The sequence below is a fragment of the Impatiens glandulifera genome, chromosome 1 (assembly GCF_907164915.1).
Source record: "Impatiens glandulifera chromosome 1, dImpGla2.1, whole genome shotgun sequence".
NCBI lineage: Eukaryota > Viridiplantae > Streptophyta > Magnoliopsida > Ericales > Balsaminaceae > Impatiens > Impatiens glandulifera.
Window position 1 is genome coordinate 46698543 of NC_061862.1, and position 23991 is coordinate 46722533.

The 23991-nt window shown below is 30.3% G+C and overlaps 3 protein-coding genes across 3 annotated transcripts; 1 reads left to right on the forward strand and 2 right to left on the reverse strand.

Annotated features, from left to right (window-relative positions):
• Nucleotides 1–412: 412 nt before the first annotated feature.
• On the forward strand, nucleotides 413–1982 carry LOC124921143 (SNF1-related protein kinase regulatory subunit beta-2-like). The gene is made up of 4 exons (XM_047461799.1): nucleotides 413–926; nucleotides 990–1162; nucleotides 1259–1421; nucleotides 1502–1982. The coding sequence occupies exons 1-4, from the start codon at nucleotides 741–743 to the stop codon at nucleotides 1829–1831; spliced, it is 852 nt and encodes a 283-aa protein (XP_047317755.1). The 5' UTR covers nucleotides 413–740; the 3' UTR covers nucleotides 1832–1982.
• A 26-nt stretch (nucleotides 1983–2008) lies between these two features.
• LOC124921050 (oligopeptide transporter 3-like) lies at nucleotides 2009–4705 on the reverse strand. The gene is made up of 5 exons (XM_047461690.1): nucleotides 4149–4705; nucleotides 3978–4075; nucleotides 3335–3904; nucleotides 2814–3252; nucleotides 2009–2734 (listed from the first exon to the last, which is right to left on the reverse strand). Exons 1-5 carry the CDS (start codon nucleotides 4659–4661, stop codon nucleotides 2120–2122), a joined length of 2235 nt encoding a protein of 744 aa, XP_047317646.1. The 5' UTR covers nucleotides 4662–4705; the 3' UTR covers nucleotides 2009–2119.
• A 14388-nt stretch (nucleotides 4706–19093) lies between these two features.
• LOC124921134 (heavy metal-associated isoprenylated plant protein 7-like) lies at nucleotides 19094–21924 on the reverse strand. Its single transcript, XM_047461751.1, has 5 exons — nucleotides 21774–21924; nucleotides 21510–21666; nucleotides 21015–21259; nucleotides 19719–19818; nucleotides 19094–19621 (listed from the first exon to the last, which is right to left on the reverse strand). The coding sequence occupies exons 1-5, from the start codon at nucleotides 21786–21788 to the stop codon at nucleotides 19272–19274; spliced, it is 867 nt and encodes a 288-aa protein (XP_047317707.1). The 5' UTR covers nucleotides 21789–21924; the 3' UTR covers nucleotides 19094–19271.
• Between the last annotated feature and the right edge of the window lie 2067 nt (nucleotides 21925–23991).

Genomic DNA, 23991 nt, shown 5'->3' on the forward strand with positions numbered 1-23991 from the left:
TTACTATGATTAGTGAAAGTTTGACAATTTTTTTTAACTAAATAATACACTAAAAAATAATTAAAATAATAACTCAATTATATATGTCATATATATTAGAGACATGAATCTAAATTTTTCAACCGATTACTCAAATACTCCAAATTAATATTTTATTAACGTTCTATAATGGCCAAACAATCAAATAAATAAATATTAAACAAGTTCTATAAATATCAAACAATCAAATAAATAAATATTAAACAAGTTCTATAATGGCCAAAGAGAAAAAGGTAAAAAGTTAGCATCAGCATTTTCACTGATAGCATTATTTAAAAACAGTTTTTGTCAAAACCATTGGGCCACAAAAGCCCACCCCATTAAAGAATAGAGGAAGCTCAATTCCCAATGAAAATGATGAAATATGATACAAATTTACAAAGACTCTCTCTTTAATCTCCATTAGAATAGAACCCCACGAACACTGATTGGGTCCCCCATCCCTTCTCAATTTTAGCATCTTCTTTCCATGCTCGTCGGAGCACACAACCCACACAAACACACGCATAAACAGGAATCAAAACTTTCATCAAGATCAATAACCAATCAAGATTTGTGTAAACTTTTGTGGGTTTGATTGATTGATTAATTAATCGATTGATTTGGGTATTTGATTGGTGGGATTGTAATCTTGTATCGAGATTCTACACGTTTGTTTCACTTTTGTGGAGTTGTTCTTGTTTACTGAAGAAAGAAACAGAATGGGGAATGTGAATGGAAGGGAAGATGGAGGAGGAGGAGGTGATAGCTCATCAGGTGTGGACGGTTCTGATGGTCCGTCTGATGACATGGTTGCGCAACAGTCTGATGGAGAGTTAATGGGTGGTGGCCAGTCTCCTCCTCCAAGCCCTAGGGCTGCTCACTCTCCTCTCATGTTCACTCCTCAGGTAAGTTTTTTTCTATTTCTTGAATTTTTCGGTATTCAAAGATTGAATTGTTTGTTTTTATAGGTTCCTGTTGTTCCACTTCAAAGACCAGATGAGGCACACATTCAATCACATCCATGGTCTGGTTCAGAATTTGATGATATGGTTTCTGATCATGGAATTCCGACAATGATTACATGGATATATGATGGTCATGATGTTTCCGTTGAGGGATCTTGGGATAATTGGAAAACAAGGTTAATAATATGTATAGATAACATTGTTTGTTTCTCTCTATATATGTTTTTAATTTGATGAAATTTCTCTGCAATTCTATTATGATCTCTATCCAGGAAGGTTTTGCATAGATCTGGTAAGGACTTCAGTGTAATGAAAGTTCTTCCTTCAGGTGTTTACCATTATCGTTTCATTGTCGATGGACAATGGAGGTATTCATCTGATAAACCATGGGCACAAGATGAAAATGGTCTTGCTTTCAATATCCTCGATTTGCAGGTAATCTCATTTGGTTGTTTTTCCGATCATAGTCTATGAATAAATTAGGAGTTGAGAAGATGGGATTTGATATTTGACAGGATTATGTTCCTGAAGATGTGGAAAGCATTTCTGAATTCGAACCACCTCAATCCCCAGACTCGAGCTACTCCAATTTGCAACTCGGGTCTGAGGATTTCTCAAAGGAACCGCCTTCAGTTCCTCCTCACCTGCAAATGACTTTGCTAAATGTTCCGACATCAACCCATTTTGAGATTCCTCCACCATTCTCAAGACCCCAACATGTGGTGCTTAACCATCTTTACATGCAAAAAGGGAAGAGTGGCTCTCCTGTTGTAGCCCTCGGTTCAACCAACCGGTTTCTAGCCAAGTATGTGACCGTGGTCCTCTATAAATCAATTCAGAGGTAAAAAAGAAACGGATCAATCATTTATGGAGAGACCCGTTATTGATTGTGAGGCTATGTATTCCGTATTCGATCCTTGAGTAATAACATTTGAATTGAAATACTTAAGAACTACTTGTTTTGTTCAATTGACAGTGATTTATATTTTAAACTAATCTCATGCATTCATGCATAGAAGATGTCAAAAACATGGCTTGTATTCTCAATGATTAAAGAAAACAGGAAACAATTACACAATTACAATATCTAAACACCATTAAAAAGGGAACTAATCTGAAAACAAGTTAGGCAATTAGAAAACAGGGCAGTTTTTCACAACAATCCCTGGAGCCGTTGGACACGCTGCTAACGGGCAATGATCTACTTCCGACCCCCACCAATTCAGGTGTCGGTTTTCGTTCTGCAGAACCACGAATATCAAAACGCCCATAAACGCGGTTCCAGCGTCCAATGCGGCAGACAGGACGTAATTATACTTCTGCCACCATCCTTTCCTGTATTTGAACACGAAATAGTTGAATATGGTTCCTGTCACGAGCCAGCTAGCGATATTTGTCGGAGTGGCCGGCGGCATTCCTGCAAAACCGTAAGATATAACGGGAATGTTGATAAGAGGGATCCATTTCTTCTCCGGGTAGATCTTGCTAAGTATCCAGACTGGAACAGGTAAGACGGCTCCAATTAGGAATAGCCAAACCAAGTTCCTGTAAAGCCCACCTGGTCCGAATAACCTTTTCGGACCGATTAAACCCCATATAACCGAAGCATCGAACGTCACTTTGAATTTCGGGCACGTCCAAGGGCTATTTGGGTCGAGTGCTTCGATGTCGCAGAGATTCTCAATATTTCCTAACATCCACCAACAAACCGCAAGGTTTACAAAGCCTGAAACCAGAGTTCCCACGAGCTGCCAAAAGGGTAAACGTCAATCCAAATAATAACCAATCTTGTTTAGAATTAAACCCATTATCTGAAATGAATTTTACCTGAGCGGTGTACATAGAGCGGGGCGGGATTTTCATGTAATGGCCTAGTTTGAGATCGGCTAAGAAAGACAGGGCGTGAAGGGTGCTGATTCGACCGTAAATCTTAAAAACCAAATTGGCTATTGGTTTTCCAGGAAGCATATAACCGAAAATGAACTGGGCTATGATGTCATATCCTGGTTGTTGATTCGTCGTGGCTTGAATAACACCGATCGGAAGAGTGACAACTAACGCCAACGCGAACGCAAACAACATTCCCCACCAACGAAGCTGTACAACGTCTGCCCAAACAAAAGACATCATTATGGATAGAGCTATACTCCCTCCTAATAAGATCAGAAACCACCATTCAGGAACTTGTTTATAATTTCTCATCAGCTTCGCATGAACATCCAGCTTCGCGTTCTTAATCGCCGACTTGCTTTGCTTCCATATATCACTAAAAGAACAAGACCCAACAGTTAAAGAAAGAAAATTGAGTTATTGAGAGAATTGATTGATTGATTGATTGATTAATTTACCTTCCGTTGAATAGAGCGACATGAGTAATAGTTGATGTGAATCTGAGAAAACCAGACCCAATTGAAAGTGCGAAAAGCGGGCTAAGATAGAGTTTCCCGTAGCTATTGTAGGCAGGAATGTTAAGATCGAAATTGGGTGTCAAGATCTTGGTTGTGTCATACTTATGTCCTTCGGAGGTGAACAACTTGTTTGAGAAAATGGGGAATTTTCTAGCGTCGAAAGTGTTAAACTTCCAGTAACAAACAGGAAGAATAATGTAAATGAACATGATGAAACCGACAGCAACATTGAGAAGGGATGTAAAAGGTGTAACCAAAGGACTTCCATGGTAAGCTGAGATTCCAGCCCAGTCAAGAGTGAAGGCGCCGAGGCCTAACCCCTGTGCACCAGAGCCGATTTGTTGGGCTGTGATACTACGAGGAAACACCCAACATACCCATGAAAAGAAAGACAAAATTGGGAAAAGGTAACCAGGTAATGCGTAATAAGCAAAGCTAGCACCCATGAAAACGAGGAAGAATCGCATTCTACTCCATCCTGTTCCTTTAATCTCCTTCTCGTGAAGTGCTCTGCCAAAACAAAAGAATCAGATTCAAATTGATCCATTCTTCTTCAACAGTTAGAGAGGGCTGAGCAATTCACCTGAACAATGAAACCTGAGCAAGATTTGAAGGCCACCACATTTCAACTGGATCAACCAAATACCTCCTAAAAATCCCAGCCCATCCATAACCCACCAACTATAACATGAAAAGAAAGAGATTAGAGGGTATAGAATAGAAACAAAAAAGGAAACCAAAGAAATGAACTCACGTTAGTAGTCAAGACCATAACAAGTGCACACATAAAGGTAAGGTTTTGTTTATAAAAAGCTTTCATAATAGTAATAGCTCCGATTGAATAAGCATCACCCCCACCAAACGAAACGCCGCAATTCGCCATCACAGTGATGACAACATGTTCCTTCATATTAAACGGACCTGGATTCAATGTAAAATTCCATCCCAAAACCGTGAATCGTCTTGTGGGAAGTGTATTGGCCATGAATTTCCCAATAGGTAGGACAACGATTTGCATCAGGATTGCCGAAATGGTGAGGGGTTGAGTACGAAAGATAAAGAAAGTATTGAGAAAAATCAAGATTATACACGATAAAAGGCCTAGAAACCATGTCCGGAAAGTCATAACCGGTAGAGACGGATCATCGGTTTCCGGCACCACCAGTCGGACTTCCTCTATTGAACAAGTCCCTTCAGTCTCATGACCGTTGAGGTTGTCGGCGGCGGAATCGTGAATTGGAGGTTTGGTGTCATTTGTGGACGCCATTAAGGTCTTTTTCAGTCACTGGTTTGTGCTGGGTTCGGATTATTTGTAAGCAAGGTACCACAGCTGTTTATATATTTACAGAGACGAATAAGAAGAAAAGATCGTCAATTTTGAAATTACGAAATGACCCTCGTCAACTATCCGTTGACCATGTTTTCTCAAATATTCAAAATCCATTTAATTTGAATATATATTTTTTTATTATTTAATATAAAAGCTGACAGGCTTTTTGGATGAACATTCCCTATAAAGCATTTATATTTTATTTTATTGTAATAAATAATTTTTATTTATTTGTTTAATACTTTTACACTTATGAAAAAAAAAATGTATTTTTTATTTCAAACAGTCATCGGATTTTATGAAATTAATTATTTTATAAGGGTAATTAAGTAAAAGTTAAATGAGATTTGAGACATGTGAAATCTAGATTCCACAAGTGTTTGACACACGTCGGCACACGTGGAGCATGAGACAAATGACAGCTGTCATGCGTATGTTGGTGTTTCTAGTCACTATACCACGTAGGATGAATTTGGACACGTGGCATTTAACGCTGTTAAGAATTCCGTCTCCTTTGCATAAGAAGAAGATGGAATTGAACGTTGATGTTAACGGTGAGATGCCACGTAGGATAATGGAGCACGTGGTTGCCTCGTGGATTGTTCAGAAATAGACAGCGATTGTGGGGGTAACATGTGTCAAAACTTTTTTATGTCAGATTCTAAATATATTTTATATTGGAAAATATTAATTGATCAAATAAAATAAAGTAAAATAAATTGTGGTAATTTTTATTTTAATATAATTACCATAATTAATATTTTTAAAAATAGTTAAAAGGAAAAGTGAAAATGATAGATCTGGTATTAAATAAAAAATGTAATTGAAATCGATGAAGCTTTATTTAATATTCAATATTTTGACAATTATTTTTATCATTATTTTTTACTTAATTTGTTTTGGTTGATTTTTTTTTTAAATTTACTTATTATGATATTTTTAAAATTTAAATAATATAAAAGATAAATATTAATAACAAACTATTATGTTTTTAAATAGTTATAAATAATGTAATAAATAATAATTTAAAATGAATTAGATTAAGGGGTATGTTGTTTGTTTTGATCGGTTTATTAACCAAAATACACATTCAAATCGTTGACGTCGGTTTACTAAATTTCATACGGTGGGTTTGTCGATTTTATCGGTTCAATTTGAATGATTAAAATGTCGATTTGGTCAGTTTAATCGGTTTTTAATCGGTTTGATTCATTGACAAATTTGTTAAAATAAATTAAATATATGTTAATAACCACCCATATTTATTTTCATGTATATGAACAAATACAAATATTATTAATAAGATCTGGTAATATAATTCATAAATTATTAATATTTATATTAAGATTTATTTTTACTAAACATCACAAACATCACAATAAAAATGAGTCAACAATTTTGAAATTAAATTTGTCCATTGTTAGTAATAGTTAATATTTTTGTTAATCAATTAACAAGTGTTTAAATTCATGATATATATTCTCTTATTCTTATTCTTCTTCTTATTAATTTAGAGGGGTGTTATAACATAATATTATAATACATTATTTTTTATTGTCGATTTAATGTTCGATTTTTATTCCCGTCTTATTTAAATATTACTTTTTAAAACATTTTACGGGTTTGAACGATTTAAGCGGTTTCAATAGCGTTGAACTGACAAATCGAACTGTTGGAATAATTTGGTAAAAAGAAAACCATAATGAATTCGGTTTAGTTTGAGCGGTTTAGTTCGGTTTGAACCGTTTGATTGGTTTAGTTACGCCCTTAAATTAGATAAATATTGTTCATAATAAATTAACATATTGGCTCAAAATGTACATAGTTAAGATACAAAACTTTACAATAATATTTTTAAACCAATATATTTTGGCATACAATAATTGTTAATGAATTGATTAAAGTTGTGAGTCTCCTTAATTAATTAATTCTCATATGATTATAAAACAATGGTCATTTAAATATTTTTTATAATTAAATATTTTAAAACAAAGTTCATATTCTACCCTATCTTATTATATTTTTTCATAAGGTTGTAATGTTGTATAGAACAACAAATGACACTAATTTCGGGTTGAAGGATTAAAATCAAAGGATTTGGAAAGGTGATGACATTCACCCGAGCTTTATTCTAATCAGGGATAGATCACCCAGGTTCGGGTATGATACATCCACCTCACTTTTATGCGAGTGAGAGCAGGTTGAGGGTTTGAAGAAAAATAAAGACGAAGCTTTGTTTTTCACCCGAAAAAAAAACTCTGAACACTTCATTCGAGCTGTTTGGGAACCAAATATAAGTTATTGTTTTGACCCGTATGGTCTAGGGACTAGGAGTCTAGGACTAATAAGACTGAATAGACTGACCCAACCCTTCTCTTTTTCCTTTTTCCTGATCTCTCGCGAGACATTATTCTGTTTGTCCCTTCTTTATATGAGTCTTTTAGCGTAACGAGAAGAGGCCCGACAATCATAGCATGTTCCCTTCGGAAAGCATGTACCCTAGGCTTGACTACGTTAATCTTATTTGTTTTCAATGAAAAACAAATAACGATATCCGAAAGTGTTTTTCTTACCATCCCTTTGTCAAAACTGTTGGGATTTACTAAAAGTAACACCCGCAAACATAAATACTAATTATCATAAATTAATAACTTTTATTTATTTTATTTTATTTTAATTTTCTAATGTTATTCTTCTTTCTAATTTCCCTTTATTTTGAAATTTTAAAATTTTAATTAAAAATTTATTATCAAAATTAAAAATCACAAAATTTTAAATTAGAGTGGATGATCATAATAGTAGAATTGTACTGTTTTTTTTAATTAAAAAAACTAATATCTTTATATTCATTTTTAATTTTCATTCAAAATAACAATTTTGAGACATTAATTCAAATCTTGATATAAATCCTTAATTCTAAATGTATCTTTTTAATGTCATAAATAATTAAAAATCGTTCACATTTGTTTGTTTTATTGTTTAGAAAAAAATGATTTTGAAAGCTCTGTTTGTGTTTTTTTATTTAGCATAATTATTTCATTGTTATGATTTTCATTTCAATAAAATTATTTTAGTAATAATTAAATTTAAAATTTATTTTTTTAATTCAACTTTTCTTTTACTTTAAATGAAAATTTAAATCTGGAAATACAATAAATTATTATAATATTCTGATAGCTAACTTTAATTTTTAAAAAATATGATTATTTATCTAAAGTAATTTTTATTAGTTAAATATTATTTCATTCTTTTTTAATTTATTACATTATTAATTAAAATATTAAAATATAATATATTTAAAAGTTATTATTTTATCATTATTTTATTAAATAAATTCTCAATCTCTACAAAATCAAAGACATTTAATATTTTTTAAATAATCAATTTATTTTAAAAAACTGGATCCAACAGACACTTATTATATGGATTTAAGATTGTAAGTTCAAATTCAATTATTATTATTTAGATATAACATTTTATTAAAAAAAAGTTAGAAATAATAACTTCCAAAATAAAGTGTTTAAACAAATATAAAATATTCTATAAATAAGTTAAATTAAGAATTATAGTTTCCATAGATGGTGATGGATGGACCCACTATTTGACTGGCAATCGCAGAGATTGGAGGAAATTAAAAAGGGTCCCTTTTATATCACGGACGGAACGTAAGAACCGAACATCGAAAAGTAAGAACGAATAAAATAAATAATATTTTTTTTTGTTAGTGGTGGGGATAGGATATGAATCCATAGAAGAAGAAGAAACTCTTTGAGTCAACTTTAACAACATCCATGAATATGATTTAAATTTTTTAGAAAATTAATATTAGTAAAATAAATAAATAAATAAATAAATAAATAATTTGGGCTAGTTTGATTTTGTTTAATTATTAATTTAAATGTTTTGATATATAATTAGTTTGATTGACTTCTAATAAGTTATTACATTCATTTTAATTAATAATCTATCATTAAATATATTTTATTCATCTCTTTTACAATCAATCTTATATTTGTTCAATTTTAAATTATTTAAATAATTTTAAAAAATTAAATACCATTTTAATCCTATAACATTTATTAAATCAGTCAATTTATAAAACAAAATATTAAAATATCTTTTTATTTAAAATTATTATTTTTTTATATATAATAATATTATATTTTATTAAATTAATAATAAAAATAAGTTATATATTTTTAATTTTAATTATATATTTTTTAATTTTAATTATATATTTACTAAATCAATTAATTATAAAAAATATTATAATAGCATAAATTTATATTTTACTATAAATAAAAAACATTATATATATATATATAATATAATTTATATTTGGCTTATTATTCATACTACAAGATCACACCTCTAATTAATATTAGTTTTTGGTCTGTTGCTGAGTTTATAAACATTTCTTAGAATTTTTGTTTTTATTTAACTTTTTTTTTTTTTTGGTTATTTGGCTTATTTTAAACTTTGTCTTATTATTTGTCTTTCTTGATTTTTAATTTTGTTCTGATGTAATTATTAGTTTCGGTTGGGTTTAAATCACTCCTTTTTTTTTCATATATTTTATAAATTATTATAAGAGAGAAAAAATTATATATTTTATAAATCATTATAAAAAAAAAATATACTATTCAATACTAAAAATCTAAGTATAACCAATTAATAAATTTTAAAATAATTATTTTAATTATTTTTAAATAAATAAAATCAAAATAATTAACCTAAAAGTCAAAATTTAATCAAACAATTAATTAGATTAATTATTATAATAATTAAATCCTAAATTAATTAAAGATAATGGCCAAATAAAATAACTTGGGATAGATGTTTTACCCATTTAATATGAAATTAATTTTTAAAAATCGAAGGGATTAAAATAAATAATTTAGGATAAATGTTATATCCCTATTATCTCAAATAAATTATTAAACCCAACAGAAATAAATTAAATTGACAAAATAAATGTCATATTTATTTTAAATATTTTGTATATTTTAGAAGATTTAAATACAAAGTTAAAAGAGTGAAAGAAAAATCAATTTCAAATAAACTCTTAAGATTTAATTAAAAAAATAAATCTGTAATCGGGTATAGCCGAAATCCAGAAAGATTACTACAGCCGAAATCATGACATTCGAATAGGCGCTGAATTTTCATCCAGCAACGAGGAACGCGCGCGCGAAGTAGCAAACAACTACTCAAACGCGGACGGAACGCCCGCACGTCGACGTAACGCTCCACGTCTGCGTTTTCGCCCAAAGCGGCATCGTTTCATGCCTAGTTTGTCTTCTTCCTCACGATGAAGAACAGATGAGGATGAATCACATTTTTGATTTGTCAAAGATGGAACTTCATTGATAGTCTACTATTTCGACTGATTCGAAAGCTGAAATGATCACCATACCACGGTGATCATTTCGCCTAGGATCATAAACTCATTATGGCATGATCGGGCAAGTTGAATCAAGAACAACCAAAACACCATCAATGATTTTTGACTAAATTTGATCAACTTGCTTCCTAAATCGACTTTATAGTTCTGAAGGCAAGAGATCAACTTTCAAGCCCTCAATCCGAATTTTCAGAAAACCTGCCATCGAAGCTCTAGCTTTTTGGATTTTTCAAAATTCTATATAAGGTCTTAAATCTTGGATTAAGCATCCCAAAAGCTTTTCCAATGTCTAATGAATGTTCTCTAATCATTGGTAAACTTCCAATCACCCTCTAATTCAATCTTCCAATTTGAAATCGAAATTTTTATATTTCAGTTTTGTAGATACTCATTTTTCAACCTCCCAATTTTATAGTTTATGCTTTTAATAAATCTGAGCCCATAAAATATTTTGAATTCATTCACGAGCTCATTGCACGATTTATTTTAAAGACGATTATTTTTAGAACAATCGAGTTTTTGAAAATAATTGATTTGGGATTTTTAATAAAGTTAAGTTAGTAATTTGTCTATTTTACAACACTTAGGGAAGTTATTATACTTAGAATATTTAAGGTTTTATTTAATTAATTAATTAACTTAGTATTTAAAACAAATATATTTTACAAAATATATATTAATGTTTTTATAAAAGTTTGTTAGGTAGATTTTGTTTTAGATTAGTTTTCTTAAATTTCTTAGACTAATTGTCGATTAAATTAGTTGTTAGATTATGTTTTGCAATTTTATAAATTAGTTAGCATTTTCTTTTTTAATTAGAATGGTTCCTTAAAATTAAAAATAGGAATAATTAAAAATAAAATTACTTATTTTTTTTAATAAAACCGTTGTTTTGTTATGCTTTAGAATTTTTTAAATGGCCAATTCAATTTTGGTTTTATAAAAAAAAAAATTATTCTCTTTTTGGTCAAGGACCTTTTATTTACATTGAACTTTTATTTATTTATTTTAGTTATGTTTTATTATATTTTTGTCTTAATTTTGCTAGGTTACATATATACATCTAAAATAAAGAAAGTCCTACACGCCAATCAAAATAGCAAACTTAAAAGGAATCGTGCATGAGATTTGAGTGCAAAGATATAAAAATAAAATTTAAATTTAAATTCAAATTCAAATTCAAATTATAAAGTGTGTGCAAAGGGGCTTACAATGGGGTTGCTCCTTTGCTTTTGGAACCAAAATAGAAATCTCCTAAGCAAAACTTATGATACAACCAAAAAATGGTTGGTATTTTCTTAGGGTTTCGGTTATGAAGAAAATTTGGCAGCCTAGGGGCGTTGGAGAATGAAAAAGTCAGGTTTTAAAAAATGAAGAAGGTCCTTTACAAGGTGTTAAGAGGGGGTATTTATAGGGAAAACTATGAAACTCTAGGGCCCAAATGCTTATTTAATACACTTGACGTTAGAAAAAGAAAATAATTTTAAAATTTTAAAAATGTTTAAAATAATGGAGCAATCTCCACTTGACATGTCACTAAATGTCAAGTTTTCATCCAATATGATTTACACTTTAATTAATAATGATGCAATACTTGGTCATTTTAATTTTAAATAAAAAAGATGACCAAGCCTTCTTCAAAGTCGGTTTATCATCCACTCGTTGACGATTTACCTCTGTTCAGAATATACATTGCTCCTAGTTTATTGATCGTGTAGATCGAGCCTGGTCGTTTCGACTATATTTCTACACACCTCGCCTAGTCTTTGGACTGTACGTGAGTACACATCTTGACTTAGTTTCTTATTGCGTTTACTAGGAATTGATTTAATGTTTCATCTCCCATGAAATATCCTAATCAATTTTGAAATTTTGTCACTTTAAAATGTTTTGAAATTGTTTTGTCACTTTTGAAACATTTTCAACTTGTTTCGTCACATTTGAAACTTTGAATTTTTGATATTTCGTCTCCCATGAAATATCTTGATCAATTTTGATATTTTGTCACTTTTAAAATATCTTAAAATTGTTTTGTCACTTTTAAAACGTTTTCAACTTGTTTCGTCACATTTAAAACTTTGAATTTTGATATTTTGTCTCCCATAAAATATCTTGATCAATTTTGACATTTTTCACTTTAAAAATTAAAATGTCTTGCAATTGTTTTGCCACTTTTAATTTTTAACATTTTTTTATTTTGCTTATTTAAGAGTTTGTGGCTTCTTGATCTTAGGTTAGAAAAAATTTAAAATTAAACCCTAACTAAAATTGAACCTAACCCAAGCTTAGACTTAAAATAAAAACCCCCAAAATAATAAAATTTTAGACCCTTTAAATAATTCACTAAAGTTCTTGAAAATTAATCTAGACTTAGGCCAATTGATTTTTGATTAATAACCTGCCTAATTTTGATTTTTAGGACAACTTTATGTGTTGATTATTTGTTTTAGTTTTCTTTTGTCTTTGTTTATTCCTTTTTTTTTATCTCATGCAAACCCTCTAAATGTTTAAAATGGAAAATTCTAAAATGTAAAGTGTAAGAATTTTTTTAAAAGAAAGACCAAAATTAATTAGTAGAGACCTTAGGGGCGTTGTGGGACATAGTGTCTAAAAAACCCTTTCCCACACGTAATCAAACGCCGAACTCACATCTCTTAATTTCCTAATTTTTGAAATTAGGTGCCGACTCTTTAGTCGTGAGGATTAATATTGGAAAAAAGTTAAATTAGACCTATGGCATACTTCCCATTAAAAAACTTTCAATCTCTCCAGTTGTCTATAAAGCCTCATTTCTTAAAACTTCATTTTTTCAAATATTAAAATTAATTCCCATCACGTTTTCTAAATTTTTTTAAAGAGCATCCCAAAATTTTCAAACTAGTCGATCAAAAAAATGTTATTTAAAAATCGATCACAAGTTGTCATAAGTTTGTATAATGCATGCTTGTTGGATTTTTTGATTGGAAAACGATCCTATAATCATTTGCAATCTTTCTGTTGAAGCTAAAACCGATCAATTGATTTAAAACAGAAACTCCCAAATTTGAATTTAGAAAAATAAAGAATCGGGTTTTCTGTTCTTGAGCTAATCTTCAAGAACAACAACCCATAAAATTTCCCAACATGTTTCTAATGATGTTGGACACATATTTGGATAATGTGTTGATTTATTCCGATCATGTTTGATCAAAATTAAAATTTTCAAAATAAATGAGATTTTTAAGTTATTGAATTGGTCCAAATGAATAGCTAGTGTTCATATTATGGTACCAATCAATCATATGAAGTATAAGAAAGCTATTAGCAAGCTCCTTACACTTCATTAAACTCTAAAAACTAACAACCTGATTTTTGCATTCAAACTGTTTTGAACAAATTGAATATCACTCTGGTCAAATGATACCTTGGGATGATGTTCATAATGTTCCTGATAGCTTTGTGAAGCTACCCACGCCCTTGGATATAAGAATCTAATCCTCAATCAAAACTACCAAACTGCCAAACCTGTAGTTTTGATGTTCTTGAGGACTGACAGGTTCGATCAAGACTGAGAAATTTCAGTTTGGACCGAAAAGTCCGACCGAGAAATTTCAGTTAGGACCAAGAGGTTCGACCGTGAAATTTTAACTAAGATCGAAGGGTTTGGCCAAAGATTTTTACATCCGACCGAGAATTCGAACCTGGGACCGAGGAGTTTCCTATCCGACCGAGAACTCCCAAACCTAGGACCGATGAAGTTAGCCCTAGGCTAACCCAGGATTAGTGATTTCCGCACCTGACCGAGGGACTCCAACACCCCGATTGAGGATCTCTGAGAAAGGACCGAGGGTCTTAGACCCCGACCGATAAAAACGCACCCATGACTAAGGACATCGGTCTTAGGGTTTATTTGGTTGCACTTTTATTTTCCAAAATTATTTTTGTAATTTTGAAACTTCAAACCATTTTTTAAAAATACCAAAAAATAGAAAATGATTTCAAAATATTTTTGGGATATTTCTAAAAAAATATATTTTGATAATGGCTCGTTTGTGATTTATTTTTAAATTCTAATTCCTTTAAATACTGATATTCTGCAAGTATTTTTCTCCCTAGTTAACATCATCATCAACTAATACCAGTATTTAAATATTATTGTTACAATTTTTAAATACACAAAAAGCATGTGCATGTCTAGTATTGGAAGAATAATTGGTTAAATAAAACGTTATATAACCTATTTTCAAAAGTCAAGATTTTATAACGTAGATGCCGTTTTCAAAACGGATATGGAGGATTAAGCGTAAAAGCTCTTTTCCAAGCACCAAACTTCGAATCAGACGAAACTCTAGTAAAAAATACATTTTACACGTACATCTTTGATTGATTTTAAAAAATCAAGTGGCGACTCTGTTTTAAATAAATAATCTTGTAAATTAATTATTTTAAATTAATTTTAATTGTTTTTTCAAAAATCAAATTTTAATATAATTTTAACAAATTTAAAGATTATTTAAATTTAAACCTAAATTAATTATTTTTTAACCTTTCAGAATTTTTTTAAAATAATATTTTATTTTAAAAAAATATTCTTGACACGCAAAACGATATTGAAATTTGTTGAACCTTGAGCTTTTCCGGGATAAGGGTTTTCCGGGGTTACACATTTAAAAAAATATATAATTGAAAATAAAAAAGATAAAATGGTAGATTATTTGAGTATAATATATATATAATTTTTTTAATTTTTTTGTTAATATCTTATTAATGAAATAATATATAGTTGATCGAGCAATGACATTTTATTATTTTTTTATTATTGATGATATATAAAAAAAATATTCAAATTATAGTGGTTGATATTTTTTTAAAATATAATAATATTAATTATTAAATATATATAAAAAATAAAATTAAATAAGACTAGTGGTTAGACATATTAATAAGATCCACATTAGCACATAAGTTTAGTTAAATCAAGCTAACCCATTTTTAATACTATTTTTGATAATATTTAATTTATTCGAATAGTTAATCGATATGTTGAATAATATTTAATGTGAATGTGTTTGATAGGCTTAATGACTTCTCAAATTACAGCTTAGCTTTTGTATTTATTAGCATTTGCACTAATTATCTACTCATAGTCTCATACCAGTTTTTCTTGTCCTAATTTATCCAGTAAACTTTTTTTTTTTTATACAAGGTTGTTACTAAAATGTTAGGCAGGAACACCTAGGAAAGGAACTAGGATTTTGGATTGGTTGGACTTGAAAAAAGTTTAGGGTGGTTTAAAAAAGTAACGCGAAAATTCTGAATAAAACGAATAAATAAATATAAATTTTATTATTTTTTTAATAATCATATAAACAAACAGTGAATTATATTAAATTTTAAAAAAAAATTAATAGACATTGTCAAATTTAAACAGTAAAACATAAATAAAAATAAAAAGATTGGGGGTGGCCCTTACATAGATAAGTCCATGGGCATACCTTATTTTATATAAAAATAATTTGTCCTATTTTCTATATAAAAGCTTAGTGCCCTAAAAATGAAATATTGTGTTGTCGCTGCTTAGTGAATATTATAACGTGAATAAAAATCAAAGTCCAACAAGTTAATATAGGCCAAATTAATAATTTTTAATTAAACTGAATTTTAAATAAAATAATTCAAAATATTCATATACTTAACTTTTTTTACAAGAAAGGTTAGAATAAAGGAATATTTTATTGAATGTTATATGAAATTATATTGGTAAATTTTAATATATATACATTATAATAAATTGATAAGAAAACTGATAATAATATAATGAGTATATATAATAACAATAATAATATATATCAATCCTCAAATTTAAGACGAAAATGTTTGGACAATCATTAAGGATTTTTTTTTATACAAGATTGAAGACGAGATTTTGAAATGTTTATGTTACGTTTTTCAAGTTTGATAAACTCATATTTATTGAAATTCATACAGTGATACGATGACTATATGTTGTTTAGAAAAAATCAAATCAACTAGCTATAGGCATTGAAAGTTGGGGTGAAACAACACCCGAAAAGAAACTCGAAAATTATCTTTAGTGGAATATTAATGTATTACCTAAAAAAAACAACATCAAACAAAGCAACTAACTAGTGGCCTCTTATGAGTCTGTGCTTGTTATAGAGAAGCCAAATTAAAGTTCGAATCTTCGTGTAAATGGGAATGAGTACTACTGAGTCACTTTTCAGTAAAGGCTGCCATCTCAATCATCCCCACAAAACCACCCAAATGGGTTTACTAGTGAAGGCGAATCATATATTTTATGCTATGTCAAAATTTCAATTATATATAAAGACAAATTCATTCAAATATCTTATAATTTGAACCCATATCGCTTGAGATGTACGTTTGAATTACAAACCATAAAAAATGATTAAGAACTACCCATTACTATCAACCATCTCAATAAAAAAATAAAATGCATATAGTTTGCTTGAAATGCATCAAAGAATATAATAAAACAAGATCATTTGATTTTTATTTTCTGAGAAAAAATTATTTCAAATTTGTATTTGAAATAATTTGCTTACCTGGTTAAGAAATAATAAAAACGTCGTTTAAGTATAACGATAAAAGTATTTACAATATAAAGAAACCTATATAAAGAGTTGATATATTTTGTAGTTTACGGTTTTACTAACAAACCAAAAGAAAACAAGATCATTTGTTATTTTATATAGTCAGATAGTGAAGAATTTGAATTAAATTAGTAATGGGTTGAGGTGTCAAGGTTGATGGAAAGGTAAAATAATAAATAGAATAGAATTGAATGCAAAATGTTTGAAAGAAAATCTTGTATTATAAAAAAAATAAAAAATTATGCTCCAGCTCCACTATCTAGTTGTTACCAAATAATAAATGTCAAAGTATAAATTTCATAAACTCATTAATTCATAAACTCATATTTTAAGTTCACAAGTTCGATTAAACTCCTAAAGACCGTTTCAAAAATATATTTCAATTTTAGTTCATATTCAAGTGGAATTCAACAAATTACATCCATTGATTTGAACTTAGAATTTTGAAAAGAAATCACAATTTACTCTATTTTATTCAATCGTGCGTTTTCAAAGAAATCACCACCAAAACACGAAACCTTAAGATCAAACCTTAGTAATCCCTTCCCAAATTTGTTTAGCTTGATGTTTTTTATTTTGTGACAATCATCCTTATCCAAAAGCTACCCACCTTTATTATTTTTGAATGAATACAAGTTTCAATCAAGGGGAGGTGTTAACTAGCTAGAAAAATTAGGTTGATAGAATATTTTGATTAGAAAATGGGACCTTAACATCTTCTCTTTGACTCTGACAAGACATTGGGTTCATCATTGATGATAGATATGTTATGTTTGGACCGGTTCCAAGATATGTGAAATCTCCATAACAACCCTAATTAACCTAGGACTTTTCTGAGCAGACTCAACGGTGCTGGCCACCTTGAGGGTGAAAGTGACTTTTGGTAAAAAAAAATGAAATAAAGTGTTTCTTAAAAAAGTTTTCAGTTTGACAATCATGACAAAACCATTGATTTTTATTTTATTTTGGTGTCTTTTGTGATCAACAAATACATATAAGAAACTCATTATCATCTTATAACATCTAAAAACACATCTTGAACCAAATGAATAACAGAAAAAGAAAAAAAACAAAAGAAAAAGTAAAAACCTAATTATATTACAATGAATGAGAACTTTAAGAAAGATGGGAAATATGAGAAAAATGATTATTTGATTCTATTTGATTAAAAGTATCTTTTCAATATTATCATGTTTCTTTTCAAGAACATTATAGCTTCATTATTTTTGAATCAAATTTGGATATAAATCATTTGAAGAGGTAAAGATGAACAAAGAATATTGAAACATGAACCATATTCACTTTTTGAAGGGCCAAAAATTCTAATTTAACCAAATGACAATTTTAGTCCATGGGCCACTGGCATCTTCAAAACTGCAGGATCATATATATATCTACCATATATAGCCTAGTCAAATTTGGCTATTTTCCTCAATATGCTCATAAATCTCATTTCCCATGGAAGATCAAAGAATCATCCATATGACATTAGATTTTTTTGTAACCTTAATTCGCACATTAGTTTTTCTTAGAGATCAAAATATGTTAGACTCAATTTATTACAGAGAAAGCTAGCTAGCATGAACCTCTAGCTCATAATTGGGCAAGAAATCATGATAGGAATTATATGGTAAGTATTTTGAACTCTGATTTTATAATATCGACCCTTATCTCCATCTCGATCTTCACCATTTTTTACCTCCCTCTAGATACCAATAAAAACAATTAGCCATTGAGGAATATTTCTTTTTCTAAAGGATAAAACAAATTTAATCGATCTATTTAATCATAAAGATCGAACCATATTGTGAAAATCCACCCAAAAACAATTCAGTACAAGTCATGACATAATTTGTCATAAGTTAACTAAAAAAAATTTCAAAAAAATCTAAAAAGAACATAAACAAATGTGATCACCAAAAACAAAAACAGTTCACAACTACGATAGCATTACTCGTCTATAAAATGACTTCCTTATTTATTGAGGAACATTTCTAAAACCCACAAATGTCACCAACATATTTAAAGTTTGAGCAACATTTTAACCACTCAAACAGATGAAAGGTGTGATGTCCACATACAAAAATCTCATAAAAATACCCTTAATGGACACACCGTTTTAGGATTTGTAATGTAGTGATCGAGTTGTTGATTAATGTATTTATAACGTATTTATTTTCACGAGTGACAGTAAACCAGATTCGAGCGTGAAAAACAATGTGACAAGTAGATTAGGTGTCATATTCAAAATCACATAAAAATATAACAATAGATATAAATATGTTTATGGGTATCCATTTAGGACTTGGAATATGGTGACCCAATTCTAAAGGTTAGATCAAAACACACAATTTCAAATATTCTAAATACTTGTTATTTGATAATAACTTGAATTCAGAGCATTACAACCATTTAAAATGATCAATAAGTTGGGACCCTAAGTATTAAACCTAGCTTATTGTCCCCCTCACAATTCAAACAAAACACAATAAAAGTAGATAAATATTAAAACCTACCATCTTAACTCAATTACATAACCGAACAAGCATTTGGATTCTCATCGCTAAACATTTGCGACGGATAGGCAAAACCATACTCGGTGTAGTATCTTGAAGGCACATATTCAATTTTCTTGATTTCCTTCTTCTTTTCATCATCTTCTTCTGATCCCTTGCATTCTTCTTCACCATCTTTCTTCTTTTCTCCTTCTTCTAACTTCTTCTTTTTCTCTTCTTCATCTTCCTTCTTTTCTTCATCCTTCACAATGTAGACTTGCTTCTTAGTTTTATTGTAAACCTCATCAACTAGCTTGGCCGGATCAATCACACCTTTCACTATCACTTGTTCTCGAACCAAATCTGTAGTCACAGCCTCTACACCTATAAAACAAAATTAATATTATTTGTCCACCAAGTCAAAAAGTCCAAAATTGATATTTTCAAATTATGTTTTATAAGAAGACATGAATGAGAATACCTTGAATCTTTCTGATTCTTTTGCGCAAAGCTTGTGCACATGCTTCACAGTGCATCCTGACGCTCAGTACAACTGTTACAACAGCAGCTGCAGCAGGTGGCTGAAACAAAACAAGCAACAAAATAGAAACAGATTGACTAGTAGTCTTGGTCCACATGTTTCAATGAAAGATTGTTTTTTTATTACTTGGAACTATATATATATATATATGCAAGAATAGTAATGAATCAAAATTTACTCTAATTTCTTAGGATTGATTGCAGGTATGAACAAATTTAATTCAAATAAGATAAGGGTAAAAATGTATAGTAAACCAGCTTGCCTGATGAAAAAGGAAAAAGCTATTCTCTTAGTGATCCAAACTTTAAAAGCTTTTAGTTGATTGAGAAAGCTCTAGAGACTTGAACATAATGCAAGAAAACAATGTAGGGGATTTAAACTTGATATAAGAAAAAAATTCAAAATAGAAATGCACTTAAAAGAGAATCGAAGCTAGACAAAATATACATTTTTTGTCTTAAAAGCCACTGGAATATTAGTAGATTATAAGTTTTAAAAGATTTGGATACATAAATGTTTACAAGATAATAAATTTTGTATTTTTTGCTGGATTTAAACCTAGTAAATCCCTACATATATCCTCTTCCGAATCATATCTTCAACTTAAACATGTTTTTGTGTTTTTTTTAAAATACAAATATTGATCTAGGAAATGGGTATGTATATCCCTTAAAACAATGGTTAAAAATGAGATTAGTAGAGTTGGAGATAGCTGGTGTGAGCAAAATAGCAAATAAAATAATAATAATATAATGAATGAATGGGGGCCATGCAAATAAAGAAAAAAAAGGGATTGAAGAGATGGGGAATAGTGATGGTCAAGAGAAAAGGCAGATATGATGAGTCAGACTCAGGGGTAGTAGTGATGGTGGCTCCTTGTAAAATGTGCCCCCAATCCAGCTAGTTGAGTTGAGAGAACTTCATGATATATACGGCATGCATGTCTAAACAAACCACAAAATTCCGATTCCTTTCTCTCTCTCTCTCACACACACAAACAGATTAGCTAGGCCAGGCCAGACCAGACCACATATGGGTCCATGGCTAATTAACTTGTTACATTGCTTTCATGTCAGCAGTCACAAGTTGCCCACTGTAATTGCCGTAGTAGTAGCATCCCAATTTGAGGCAGTAAAACCCAGAACTTTATAGGGCCACCATTTTCATTTGTCACAGTTAAAGTAATTACTATTGTTAATAAAAAAAATCACAGCTTTAAAATTCCAAACTTAGTACCTGTTGATCCTTGTTGGGTTGTTCTTGTTGTTGTTGTTCTTCTTTGGGAGGTGTTGATAATTGGGGGTTGGTTTTGTGTTCCTGGGATTGAGGAGGAGGAATGGCCGCCGGCAAAGGAGAGATAATTTGTGCTTTCCGGCGAGTTTTCCTTTGAATCCGTTGGCATATTTTTAGTGGGTCCACTGTTGTTTTTCCCTTCACAACCACCTTACTTGCCTTACTATCCGCCGTTACTTCCTCCACGCCTGCTCATTTCCCAATGTCAATAATTCAATCTAATCAAAGTAATAATATAAATAATATCAAAACAGTCACTCCCAAATGCTTTCTTTGGTGTAAAGATAATTGAACCCTTTTTTCTACTGGTTACCTCCGGTCTTGTACTAATTCTATGGGTTGTGTTTTGGTAAAGGAAAATGAACTTTTGGACAACTTTAACAGAAAAAAAAAATTAAAGTTAAGTTTGGTCCAAAAGTAAATTTTGAAGAAGAATACCTTGAAATCCATGTAAAGCTCGAATAACTTTGCGAGAACAGGCTTCACAGTGCATGTCAACCTTGAGCACAATCTCTTGAACTTCATCTTTCATTGTTGCTGAAACGGGCTCATCTTCATTACTCTTTTTCTCTTCTTCCTGATCTTTCTTGATCTCCTAATTCAATGTAAGAGTATACAATTAGGTTAGGTTAGGTTAGATCATACACTCATTCATGCATAGTAAAGTTTAATTAATTGGGTAATATATATGCTACCACTTACTTCTTCTTCTCCCATGGCTGGCCGGCTTATGAAGCTTTTGATATACTGATTGATATGTGAACAAGGCTTGAAATCTGCTTTTATGGTATCAACATTGTTGTTTCTCTTCTCTCTATAGTATAATAGAGTCTATAGACACTCTGTTTGGAGGAGAGTGAGACCATTTAAGAGGGCAGAAATTATGGGACCCAAAATCTGAGGTGATGAATCAGCTCCTCATAAGTTTGTCTTCCGTACCTCTCTCTATATTTTTATTTTTATTTTATATATGTGCAGACATTGATTAAAAATAATCTCAAAATTTTTAGTTGGAGTAGTCTAATTATGAAGGAGCTTAGGTCATACTAAAATACAAATAGAGTTGAAATAAAAGAAAAAAGTACTAAGCAAATTAAAGACACCACAAATCTTCATTTTTGGAAGTTAGTGACTCATAATGGATCCGCGTGAGCTCTATTATTATTTATTTATTTATCTTTTCAAGATTTGTTTGTGTTTGTCCAATTATTTGTTGAATCATAATCATTAACTCGAAGCCTTGTTGTGGTCTTCTTTTAAGGACGAAGTGTGGAGTGTGCATATAATGTTTATTATTTGTAAATGTTGTTTGAGTGGAGGTTACATTCACCTCAAAATTTCTCAAATGGTCTGATCTTGGTTAATACATTGGGAATGAGTTGTTTGAACACAAAGGACAAATTAAAACAATGCCAAAGGAAAGCGGCAACAAAACAACATACCAATAATAAACTATCGAGCTCTTAAATATTCAAATAAGGTTATAAGATGACCAATAGAGGCATCTTATCTTATCAAACGAGCATAATCAAAACCGTGATGTAAATGACACTATGAACTAACCTAATAAGTTCATTTAGAGTATGAGATCATTGCATGTTCTTCCATCCCTTTAGAAGCAGATAACTATATTTTTTTATAAGAATAAAAAACAGTTATTTACTAATGCCACGACGACTTAACGATCTTGATTCAAATCTCCCAATAAGCCCCCATTGGTTTCAAACATAACTTAATTAATATCGATCAAGTTCTATAGAAAGTTCTAAATCTCTTAGATCGTCATGTAATGAAGTAAGAGGTGGGGTGACACTCTATCTCTTTACAACATAAACAATAATTGTTGGCCATCACGAACCCTTGCATATACATTTATCATCGGTAGGAGGATGTTGTAATGGATAATGCTCCAACCCAAAAAGGAGACTTTTCTTTTACACTTTAATTCCATATATTCTCCCAAACTCGGATACAAGGGGCTTACGGACTCGCTAAATGATACCAATGATTAGGAATGACAATGTGTACCCGAAAATATTATATCCGCGGGTATTCCCCAGACGGGTTCAGAATGAGTAATTTAAATCGAATTTAGGGTCAGGGATAGAGAGTGAAATGAAATACACGTCGAGTTCGAGATGGATAATGATTAATAATCGATCCCAAAACCCATACTCACTTCATACATAAAAATAACTCATATAAATACATAATAAATTATCCTAAGAAATATTTAGAAATTTAGTTACATGCAATGATAGTCGTTTAAACATAACAACAAAAACAATATAAAAACACGAATGATCACATTATCATCAAATACACCAAAAACACAACGATATTAACTATTTGAGAGAAAAATAAAAATATAAACAAAAATGCTCAGTAATGAACAAATATAACATAAAATCTAACATTAAAAAGCTCGGAGATCCTCAAGAAGATCAATGAGTTCACTAACCGCCTCCATCGGTTCTCCAGAAGATATCTCCCTTATAGTCATAAGAATAAGGTCACTGAACGTTCTACGGTTCCTTTTGAGCCAAATAGTCTACCATAAAATAATCGGGATAGAGACTCATCAACTCAATCTAACTAAACTCACAGTTTCTATCCAAACATCCCAATAATTGACGATTGATTCAGGAATCACCCACTCAATGTCAATCTTGTTCCAAAATAGGCTCCAAATCACAGTCACTCATTTGTAATGCAAAACCAAGTGAGGTATCGTCTCCATATTTTCGTAACATATTCTACAACGACTAACCATATTACACTATTTTTTCATGCATCTATCATCCGTTAAGATCCCTCCATGCATGACATTCCATCCAAAAAACAAATTTTTTGAAGGAAATTTAGAATCCCACAACTTCTATCATATGAAGTTACATAGAACAATCTCTACAAATAAAGT

What these genes read in the sequence shown, in the direction of transcription:
- LOC124921143 (XM_047461799.1), top strand. Translation starts at nt 741, where the DNA reads ATGGGGAATGTGAATGGAAGGGAAGATGGAGGAGGAGGAGGTGATAGC. An exon ending in TGGGATAATTGGAAAACAAG is followed by an intron (nt 1,163 to 1,258) that starts GTTAATAATATG and finishes ATCTCTATCCAG; the next exon opens with GAAGGTTTTGCATAGATCTG. An exon ending in TCAATATCCTCGATTTGCAG is followed by an intron (nt 1,422 to 1,501) that starts GTAATCTCATTT and finishes GATATTTGACAG; the next exon opens with GATTATGTTCCTGAAGATGT.
- LOC124921050 (XM_047461690.1), bottom strand. Translation starts at nt 4,661, where the DNA reads ATGGCGTCCACAAATGACACCAAACCTCCAATTCACGATTCCGCCGCC. An exon ending in GTCGCTCTATTCAACGGAAG is followed by an intron (nt 3,253 to 3,334) that starts GTAAATTAATCA and finishes TTGTTCTTTTAG; the next exon opens with TGATATATGGAAGCAAAGCA. An exon ending in GCTCTATGTACACCGCTCAG is followed by an intron (nt 2,735 to 2,813) that starts GTAAAATTCATT and finishes CCCTTTTGGCAG; the next exon opens with CTCGTGGGAACTCTGGTTTC.
- LOC124921134 (XM_047461751.1), bottom strand. An exon ending in AGCTTTACATGGATTTCAAG is followed by an intron (nt 21,260 to 21,509) that starts GTATTCTTCTTC and finishes GGAAATGAGCAG; the next exon opens with GCGTGGAGGAAGTAACGGCG. An exon ending in AACCCAACAAGGATCAACAG is followed by an intron (nt 19,819 to 21,014) that starts GTACTAAGTTTG and finishes GTTTTGTTTCAG; the next exon opens with CCACCTGCTGCAGCTGCTGT.